Source organism: Theobroma cacao, chromosome 1, assembly GCF_000208745.1.
Source record: "Theobroma cacao cultivar B97-61/B2 chromosome 1, Criollo_cocoa_genome_V2, whole genome shotgun sequence".
NCBI lineage: Eukaryota > Viridiplantae > Streptophyta > Magnoliopsida > Malvales > Malvaceae > Theobroma > Theobroma cacao.
Window position 1 is genome coordinate 8,166,040 of NC_030850.1, and position 10,980 is coordinate 8,177,019.

General features: G+C 35.3%; 1 protein-coding gene across 7 annotated transcripts; it reads right to left on the reverse strand.

The window, feature by feature from the left end:
* Positions 697–10,883, reverse strand: LOC18611972. Of its 7 annotated transcripts, XR_001928471.1 has the most exons (12): positions 10,309–10,882; positions 9,399–9,519; positions 7,129–7,214; positions 6,617–7,031; positions 6,388–6,488; positions 4,920–4,986; positions 3,416–3,643; positions 2,151–2,600; positions 1,835–1,907; positions 1,346–1,601; positions 1,158–1,246; positions 697–1,080 (listed from the first exon to the last, which is right to left on the reverse strand). XR_001928471.1 is itself a non-coding variant. In XM_018123166.1 (11 exons), exons 1-10 carry the CDS (start codon positions 10,698–10,700, stop codon positions 1,354–1,356), a joined length of 2,181 nt encoding a protein of 726 aa, XP_017978655.1. In that variant the 5' UTR covers positions 10,701–10,883; the 3' UTR covers positions 723–1,080; positions 1,346–1,353. The 7 variants fall into 7 exon arrangements, 5 of the variants coding, with proteins under 5 accessions (XP_017978655.1, XP_017978645.1, XP_017978660.1 ...); XR_001928470.1 differs by having other exon boundaries at positions 703–1,080; positions 1,158–1,601; XM_018123166.1 differs by lacking the exon at positions 1,158–1,246 and having other exon boundaries at positions 723–1,080; positions 10,309–10,883.

Here is a 10,980-nt window from a genome sequence, read left to right on the forward strand (position 1 = left end):
AAATTCAAAAAACCATAACCGATACCTTTATCATTGATTATTGTCGTTTATCGGCACCAAAATCACAAAAAGAACCTTTTTTTTTAATTCCTCCCCTTCTTCATTCCTTTAATTAGAGTAGGTTTTTTTTTTTTTTTCTGAAAATCGATATTAGAGAGAGAAGAAGAAGAGTTTTTTTAGAAAACTAAACTATTAAAAGGGATGAGGGAGTAGAGGAAATATTCATGTTATTTGTTACGTTATTACATTGTTAAGTCACATCATATACCATGTAGATAGAAAATATTAATTGACTTTGAGTTAAATTTCACTAGATGATGGACCTAGATAGTGTAACTTAGACATCATATCTTAAACATTACAAACCTATCACAAAGCTTAACAAATGGGGCAACACAAGTACTATTTTTGCCTTTATCCTTAATTGTTTTTTAATTATTAAGCTATTACAAGAGGTAAAGGGGAAAAAAGCTTTGCCTCTGCATTTTTTGATTAACACTTTTCAATACGTACAAAGACTGACATCAATTTATAAACTCAATTTTACCCAACTCTCTACTTCAATTAATGTCTATCAATAAACTATAACTTCAATTAATATCTATGATCCTAAAATAATATACTATGAAACGATAAATTTAAATTAACTTTAACTATTTATCCTGATGAACATAATTTAAGATAAATAATAACATATAAATATATTACTAAAGTAAATGAAATATATGTAACAAATATTTTCACTGCTATATCTCGTTGTTTTGTAGGCTGTACTGCTTGCCAAGAGCCTAATATTTCTGGAAAGACTAGAACATAGAAATGTTAATTTGCCCAATAAGAAGTGATTCCTAATACCTATTCCAAGAGGTATAGACAGCTATTCTGATCTTGGTGTAGCAGGTCATTAGCTCTTTCAAGCTCAAATGAACCAAACTAGTCCCTCCACCTTGAAAAGATTTGAGTAATTGGAATGACTAATTTTCCCAAACAAACGTGCTTGTATTACAAGTTGAAACCTTGATTAGTCCCACATCTGAACCTTCAGCCATGTCTTAAGAAGTAAACTGTCTAGAACCTTTGCTGCAGCAGCAACATGGCAACTTGAAAACAGAAATATATTTTAAAATTGTAAAACGCAGACTATACGATTTTCAAACCTTGGTGGTGGAGGCATTTTTGTTTTCTTTGCCAACCCTGTGTTTGTTTTCCATGGTGATTATCATAGCTAGGAGCCGCAACAGCCATTCTTTATAATATTATGATGAGAAGATTATAAGAAAACAAAGAGAGAGAGAGAGAGAGAGAAAGAGAAATTTTAAGAGATATGGAGAAAAGAAACTAGTACCTATATATTTAGTCGACCCAATCAATGTCCAAATCTTGTAGCCTTTTGAGCCACTTTTGTGGATTTTGAGAAACATAAGAATTTGATGGAGTCTTTCCTTCACTCTCTACATCACTGCTTGCTACGTTGTCAATCTGTTTCTCCTTAGGAGTAGTTTGCGGTTGTCTGCTGGGGTGTCTCACCTTGAGAGACAGTAGACGAGAAACTTCATGAAGGCCCCCCCATTTCTCCAATGCACGTGCAATGTCATAACGCCCTGTAACATTTTAATTTAAACAGAATTAACAAGAGAACTAATTTTCTTTTAAAAGGGGACAGTTTTCTTTTAATAGCATTGCACATTGTTCTGTGCAAAAATAATTTTCACTACGTTAAATTGCTCTGGTTGATGGAAGACAACATCATACCAACTATTTGATGCTAATAATAAAACAAAATGAAAGCAACCTATAGTTTGAACAAGAAGCAACAATATCACAATTGAATTACCTGCACGCTCAAAAGACATTCTACTGGGCATAAATGATGGGTCCATCCCCCAGCTCCTCTGGAATCGGCTAATCTGAAAGGTAACACTGGCCAATTTAGATAGTTTGTCATTATCAACTTGTACATTTTATGATTCTTTAATGCAATAACCTTCTACCATCAAATATTTTAAAGAGGCTGAATGAATGCATTTCATCAAAACATGCATACTTTCCAATTTCATTTGGTTGATTGCTGCATGTGTATGAGGCTAGAATATTGAGTTAAAAGAAAAACAATATGATCAATCAATTGAGATAGTAACAAAACAGTCCACCTCATCCTGTAGATTCTCAAGGTTGTCCCAGTAGCCCTTTGGTTTGCGTTGTTTGTATGCAAGGGAGAGATTCATCAAAGATGCAATCCTTCTAAATCCACCTATGCGTGTGATGGCTTTCTCAATATCCACTCGGCCATGCAAGCGAAGTTGCTTTCTCATCGGCATAAATCCTTCCTGTCCGTGTTCAGATATAAATTTCAGGAGCTCAGCTTTAAGGACTTCAATGTCCCTTTGCAGGCCAGGAACTCTGGGTCTTTGTCTACATGAATTAGGACTAGTGGAATCCAAAACCTGCTCAGCAGTATCACTATAACCTGTTTCATTGTTTGTGCTGGAGGAAGAACTTTCTTTCCCTGAAAGTTGTCGACTTTCATGTGTTTCCACCTCCCTTTTCTCAACATAATCTCGAATTGAACATAAATTGGATGGTAGATCTTCATATATAACCTACAAGGTGAGAAGAGTTAAAACGTCAATATTTTTTTAACATATTCTTTCTTATTTGAAAATAAAAAATGTAGGATAAAAAAAATAAAAAATTTATAAGTTCCAAATACAAAAACAAAAAGCCAAAAACATTAAGCCATTAGACCTTTTTTCCCCCTTTTCTGGTAGTCAAGGAAGCACAAGTATGCCTATTATACTGTCTTCATACATTCGCACAAGATTGGAGACTATTTCTCAGAAGAACATTTATCTCGCAACACACTTTGTAGGCTTCTAAGGTTGGTTCTGAAACAAACATGTAGGGAAGGTAAAAAAGGAAAAATCTACATATATTGTGAGGATGGATTTTATGGATATTCAGTTAAAGTTGTATTAAGAGTTTCTAGAAAACTCCTTATTATTATGTAGGTATCCATCCATGACTTTTCCAAATACATTCTGGATTTCTTATCTGCTAAGCGAAGGTATGACTACATCGGAAACTGGAAAGTGGAAAGTAGTCTTTTTCTGTGTAAGTAGAACTTGTTATATGTAGTTTATAATTTTATGAAGTCTAAGAACTTTGAAGGTCAACAAAGGCTGCCATTTCAAACATTCTGCTGGGATGCTCGAATGGACCAATTTCTATTTTCATGGTTCAAGTAAACATGCACAAAGGAAAGAGAATTTACCAAAAAGGATGTCTTTACACAAAAAATATTTATTATATTCAAGTTACACACTTACACTTACAATACTTCAATATATACATTAACTGTAGAATAGGAATAAGACAGTAGGTGAAAATAGAAAAGCAGAATGCATAATTTCCATACCTCTTCCATTATAGCTTCAGAAAGAAGGGAATCTCTGTGCATTTTTGACTCCACAGAATACTTCAGTAGCGTGTGATGACTTCCAAGTTGCTCTAGAAGCCATCTTCCCTGAAATGAGTCAAAATCCCCTTCAACCTGCTCAAAACTGATCTCTTGTTCAAGTTGTTCGTGTAGATCTAAAACGACTCGTGCATGAAGAACCATATACAATAGACCCTTGCATCCTTCCTGCAAAAAGGAACTGATTACATTATAAAATATGCTAGGCTACTCTTGCTTTATATTTAGTTGAACTAATATAGATCATCAATCACCATCAAATTTGTTATAAATTTATGCTTCATGGGAGGGATTCAAATGATAAAAAGATAAGGACAAAATCAAAACACATTTTCTGCATTCAAAACACTTGCATGCAGACTTAAAACACTTGCATTCAAACAGAATTACCTAACTAGTTTTCTGGCCCATACAGTCTTATGCTACACCAAGGGAGATACTTGTTTCCCATCCCATAGACCCCACCCCTCCATTCCCAGGAGTTCGACCAGAAACCTCCTAGATGGAGTGTCAAGATACTAACCATTGAGATATCACGTGATAAACTATACTGATTAATATTGCTTTATGTAATTTTGAGATGCATTTAATTGCATCATGTTCATGACAAATGTTAATGCATGGTTAAACTATCTAATAAATAACATCAATCTATATTGTGTACTACATTTGTCATTTAATAGCATTAAAATTATAAATATTTATCTAGTAGTTATATTTGGAACCTGGTACATACTTCAACACCTTTATAAAGCTTAATTTCATGACCCATACTACTATGCATATAATGAATGCTAGTAAAACCATACAAGACAACCGGAATAAGTAGACTTCCAGGACAAAATCCTTAGCAGAACTGCTCAGAGAAAGGGTGCTGAACACAGGCAAGATTTTAAGATATACATATATAGTCCTTTAAGATCTCAATAAAACTAATAGTTCAACATCATGATTTTTGTGGCATTGTTATTATTTTCTACCAAAACCTTTTTCGTGCCTTTTGTTACTTGGCACCAGTTGATGCCATGGTCTCCATGATTTAGACCATTGTGGCCTTGCCTACATGTTCAGAATGATAATCGCTTTAAAGGACATAATTTATGTACTTCAGTTGGTCTTTTGTAGGGAAACATCCTTAAGTTCACATTTGGTGCATAGGATTGGATATGGTAATTTCTTTATTCAATGCTATTATTTTCATTGTCTTCAACCTTATAGGAAAGGTATGGAAAAATAATTGGATTAACAATCCTATATGGAGATGATTACACAATTCTCGGACGAGGGGTTGGATTACATGATCCATATGGACGACATAAAAGACAAGATGAGAAAAAATTTTATCATTCCTGCACCAAAAACAAGAGAATCTAAAGGCAATTCACTACGCACCCTAAAAGTGAAAATTGCCAATAATTCATTAGAAACAAAATCTTACTTATACCTGGAGAATGCGAACTTTGTTGTTTTCGCGTGATAAAACTTTACTAATAGCTAAATTTGGAACAAACCTGCAAAAATGAAACTTAATGAGAAAAAAAAAGGAATGTGAAGAACTATTTTATTGCGAAGACATATATATTTGAACACTATAGATTTATTTAATCTAACTTATTCCGTTCCATAATCAATATGGGAGCAGTGGAGAATTTGTGGTAACTGGTAAGTTATGTATGCTTGAAACAAGAATGATGGTGAAATACAGACTTACAGGTTGATATTGAGGACAAAAACCCCATAATAACCACAGGTTGCATGCGCAAAAATATATATATATATATATATTCTTCCTTACACTACTTGACTGAGAAGCAATAGCTCCAAACCAGTGCAGTCTAACACTTGTATAGTTTTATTCTAGTCTGTGTGGCTGAAGCCACACGTCCTGCAAGATGCTCACTTACTTCAATTAAAGTAAGCAGCCCTCATGTAGGTATGCCTTATTGAGCAAGTTTAAGTGCCAATGACTACCGAATATCATACAGCTTTTCAAATCCTTTAGCTATTTTACTTCCAGAAAAAAGCAAAAGCATACTGATAATATTAGTGACTCTTTTCTTTTTCCATTACTCCCTTTCCCATGAGCTCCTAAATTGTTAAGGGATACTAGGAGAGATCATCATGATGGCACAATAATAGCATGGTCTTTTTGGGTTTACCTATTCAGATGCCAAAATGTGGTACTCAAACTCTTTATTCCAAGGGTTAATTACACATTTGGTACCTGAATTATAGTGAAATTGTCGATCAGAGCTGGGTTATTGGCTAATTGAGCATTTTCTCTCTTTTTTTTCCTCTTCCTTTCTCTTTCTACTTCTATAATATGCCTCAAACTACTGTTCATAGCATAAGACAGCATCCATAATCTTCTTTAATCTTGCTTAACAGGACAATACATCACTGCTTTACTCTAGTTCTGCTGCCACCAGAATTTCCAGCATGCTTTTCTTTTCCCTCAATTCCACCATTTCTTGAGATAAAATATGAATTGAATTAAACCCTAATTTGATTCCCTACCATAACTCTAAACCCTAAAATTCCTAATTTTCTACCCATACCCACCAGAAACCCTAATTAGGTACTTCCCCAAATGTGTCATACATCACTTCAACTTTTCTGGATTAGGTTATTCTAATTATTTGAGTCTCAAACCCAACTTCAGTGGCAGTAAAGTGCAACAAAAAGGAGTTCCAAAATCTAATTAACAAAGCTATTGAATGTAAAATTTTGAAAGATCATGTCAAAGATGCCACCAAACTATCAGATGATAACAACTAATGCCTATAGCTTTGGGAATTGAAATATAACAACCAATGCCTATAGCTTTGGGAATTGAAAAACCAATTTAGCACAAAAAATAGCAGTTAATCTCCTTAAATTGGAGTTCAAGAAACAAGACAATCATTACTTACTCTGGGAGACTCTCATAAGCAGTTAAAACATTCCAAACTTCACGAACAGGAGCTTTTACAGTTATGCTAGCAACAACACAGCGATGAACACCTCCATTTTCCTTCAGCCCAAAAACATTTCATCAGCAACAGCTAAAACAGAATAATTTGATCAGCAATAGCTAAAACAAGGGCGGCCTTCCATAGAACAGGAAGACCTTACAAGAACGGTCTAGAAACAATCAGTTACCAGTAGGCCATCAAATCTACGAAGATGAACTTCATCCACCATGCGAGGCCTATTAATTCTGCACAGTTTTCCAAAAACACCCCAGTTACAGTTCAACTCACTTGAAGATGAAAGCAAGGGACCAAGATTGGAGCTAGCATAACTTTCTCTTAGGTCTACTGGTAGTAGTTTGTCCTTTTCCAAGAGTGCACCATCCAAGTCCATTCCAGGTGAAGACGGAACAGGCGAAGATGTTCTAACCATATCTTTTGCTATTGACATCTTCTGATTCCCATGATAATTGCTTTCAGCTTGAGAAGCCAAGGCTCCAAGATTCACAGGAAGATCTGATCTAATAATCCGCTCCAGGAAAATGGCAGGGAAATTAAATCTCGGAATTACATTAACTTCATATGATAAAATTGTAGTGACAGACCTGCAAAAGCAGTCAGAGAAGATACACTTTTACTTCATATGATAAAATCAGCAACGCTGGAACTTGTTGGCTATGAAAAACAAAACATTGATGCTACCTTGTTCCAGATTTGACTGACCATTTCCCTTCAAACTTCTTAAAATCTCCATCAACCATGGAAAAATGGAGTTCACGACCATTGGACTGAATCACAAGCAACACTTATCAAGCTTGTAGGTTTTAAAGAGAATAGACAGGCATATGTGAAAATTAAAATAATGAAAGACAAATGAAATGACTCAAATTCAATTATACACAACTAAACAATCCAACGAAGAAATGAAGCTGAATAAAAATCTTCTTCAATGATTTTGCTTTCACAGCTCCCAAACTTCATCCATGTCTTTTCTTGAAATCCAACTTTCTCTTTCAGTTTCAAGGTTCACCCAATTTTATTTCTTTGAAAAACTGCTTTATAAAGATTAAAAGTCAGAGCTTTCTACTAATCAATTTGGGCAAATAAAGATAAAAGTTTAGTTAACAACAGTTAGAAATTTATTCAAATCACAAGCCACTGAGTCAATTTCAGTTCAAAATCTTATTTTCTTTTTCAAATAGTTCCACATACTAAACCTGCAAATTAGTGACTTAATGAACTCGCCTTGCCCAAAATTAGAGATAGAGCTTAGCATTGCTTGCCTTTAGGCGCCTTCTCCCCTTGATTATTCACTCACAGTCCATGCATACTCATATTGTCAAAAGTTAATTCAATATTTTCAAAAATAAGGATATTGGGACTTAAAGAGGTGCAGATTGAAATATTTCATGGATCAAATAGAAATATCATATCTGGAGTGGTCAAGGATCCATGGTAGGTAAAGGAAGTACAGGCTTGTTAATTTTCGAGCTTGAAAAAGGAGGTTGCAAAAGTTAGTACAAAGAGGACGGCAAAGACAAAGCTCCCTCTGTTTACTCCTAAGCCAAGCAGAGCTCCAATATTCTTTTTCCAAAATTAAGATTCATTCCTTGCAGTCAGCTGTTCACAGGAAAAGTCCTGGAATACTTGTAGGATGATTAACAGCACCTGTCATAATTAATAGTTGAGCAACTAAGAAATTAAATGCTCTTTGAGACGTTATTCTTCCTTAATATTCATGTCAAATATGCTTTGAGCCTTTATTTTGAATCTTCATAAGTAATCACCTTCCATTAAACTAGTTTATTCCAAATGTTTCATCAACTACTTTATTTTTGACAGAGATGATTCACTGCTCATTCACATCCAACCCAGGCAAAGCCCTATGACATGATAGCTATTGGTTATATCGAACTATTTTGCCAAATTACAATATTCATCCTCCAACTACGACCCAAACTTCATTTCCATTTCTTAGTTGCAATTGCAATAGTTTCAGGCTTATAGTTTCATTAGTAATTATGTGAACCCTCCAAAAATCTTTGTCAATGATATGGGAAGGACTGAAAAAAGAAGTTACATGCATACCATATAATAGTTATGAGTACTAAGGAAGCATCTACGTGACAAGGTTAAAAAATTTTATCATTTAGAACCAAGTAATTCTTTATGTAGGTTAACGAAAATGTCTTCAAAATGAATTCATTCTTTGTTTCCTCCATTCTTTACAATAATAACAGCGACAGGTTGCTCGACCAGCATAAAGGGCAAACTCTTCTTGCCTCTTCTAGTCCTAGTTTAGGATCTACAAGATTGTGACTGGCATGGAAATACAACCTTCAATGGTGGTCCATGAAGGTCAAGTTTTCTAAAGCTAGACATCATTCAACACTCCAACAATCATTCAAAATTTCCATGCCCGCACAGTAAAAGAAATGAAAGGAATGTAAATACAAGATTAGTAGATTAAACCTGTCTTGAATTGTTAGCCTCCCTAATAGACTGAAACAAGGTAGAATTTATCTTTACAAGTGCCAGCGAAGTCAATTTTTAGTGATGATGATATGATGGTAATGCTGCTGGAAGAGGCAACTGCTCTTGCAACAGCTAAAGCTAAAGATAATCATGATTATGACTGTGAACTAAAATCTATAGCGAAAAGATTGCAGATTGTAGTTCTACTGATTTGGTCTAACATCCAATGGAGCTAACAGCATTTGTTGGAAATGGGAAATTTTACACGTGTATATCTTTCTTTCTATGAGGGGCCAACTTGAGAAAAACAGGACATTGCAGTGAATTACACAACAAAACATATTTAAATAAAAATGATAAACAAGGTATGGAAAACAACACTCCATCAGTATTAGAGCAAGGGAAATATACATGAGCAAAATCCTAGGATTGACTAAAAGATAATTAGTATTTATAACACAGTTCCACACCATAACTACAGGGCATAAGATGCTTACCGAATTGGAAATTTCTTGGAGATCAAGGACTACACGTGCTTCAATATGCCAATATAATGCCCTTTGCAAACCTCTCTGCTCCAACCATATTCGTCCAGGATGAGGACAAGGAATTCTTCCACTAACAATCAGACAAATTTCATTCCATTCAAATAACAGAGAAGGGAGTGACAGGAAGTAGATAAGCGTTGACCGCAGATTTGCATTCAGAGTGATACTAACCACAACGAAAATGGGTTGGAGAGTTGATGATTAGTAGAAAACAGAAAAAACAGTTTTGTCTACATTCTCCAATGACTAGTTCACCAAAGACAATATACAATACTCTATTAAATCAGCAGATGATGTAGGAGTCTTCACAATGCATTATTACATCCAACAAGATTAAAAGTGAGAGAATTTCTCTTATAAAAACAGACAAAAACATCAGTTCAGTATCAATTTAACCATAATCGTACATAACCACAGCACAAAACGTTTATGATCTACATGTGAGCTCACTCTTCATTATTAGCTTTAGCCTTTGTCATTCTAGCTCTAAAGAAAAGGGAAGGAGGGGGTTGGGATTTCTCAATTATGATAAAAAAACTTTCAAAGAAAATTTATGCATTAGGAAAAAGGGACGTTATTGAATTCCCTATCGACAAATTTGCAATGTTGGCATAGATTTTGTGGGACCTCATTACATGGTCAATATAGTCCAAGGATGAACACATACTAAAACATAGCGTGACTATAAAAGTAAGTAGATGATACATTTCGTCATTCAAAAAAGAAAAAATGTTAAAATCTTAAGTTTTTTGCTTTTATATCAAAACAGTATTTTCTTTTACTCGAAGAAAATGCAAGCAAGAAAGTACCAGAGAAAGAAGAAAATGGTGAAAGGGGAAGGGGAAGGGGATTACCTTACCTGCAAATAAGATTGGGAATAAAATCGGCAAGACGCTCATAATCAGTGAGAGCATTCCAGACAGAATCAATGTCAGCGGAGACCAAAATTTCGGCCTTGATTCGCCTCTCTCTCCAAGAAAGCACTTCCACTTCGCAGTGCACTTTCTCCTTCCCGTGTGCGTTGGCTTCCTCCCCTTTTTCTTCTTCTTTTCCACCGAAATCCCTCGCTCTTTTCACGTACGCGTTCGTCAACAAACAAGTCTTGGCTCTGTTTCTAACATTGGAAAAGACCATGCAATGTTTGTTGGACAGACGATTAGGGTTGTTCACTGGAAATGAACAACTTTTTGCTCTGAGTGAGAGAGTTGCATGGCTCAAACTCGAAGCCTTGCACATGGAACTGTTGATCATACTGATTCATGCACTGGCTTTGTGCCTGAGTTTGAGAGAAGCAGCCTTCACTGTTTGTTCCCGTTGCTTCTCTTCTCTTTTCATTACTAGCAGTTAAGTTGGTTTAAAGTTTGAAGCAGCGTTGCTGGCTGGCTGGGAGCCACGAGTTCCTTCCTCCCTCACTTCGCCTATCGTCCTTAATAGTAACAGACAAGAACAAGAATGGGTGGCTCAAGCTCAAGCTCAACCATCTCCCCCCTTGCAAGGGTGCTTTGGTCTTTTTCAACAAACATACATGCGG

Bases quoted from the DNA above. Each gene is read 5' to 3' on its own strand.
- LOC18611972 (XM_018123166.1), bottom strand. From the start codon at position 10,700: ATGATCAACAGTTCCATGTGCAAGGCTTCGAGTTTGAGCCATGCAACT. The intron at 7,032-7,128 runs GTAGCATCAATG...CTGCTTTTGCAG, and splicing joins TCAGTCAAATCTGGAACAAG to GTCTGTCACTACAATTTTAT. The intron at 1,602-1,834 runs GTAATTCAATTG...AAAATGTTACAG, and splicing joins AATGTCTTTTGAGCGTGCAG to GGCGTTATGACATTGCACGT.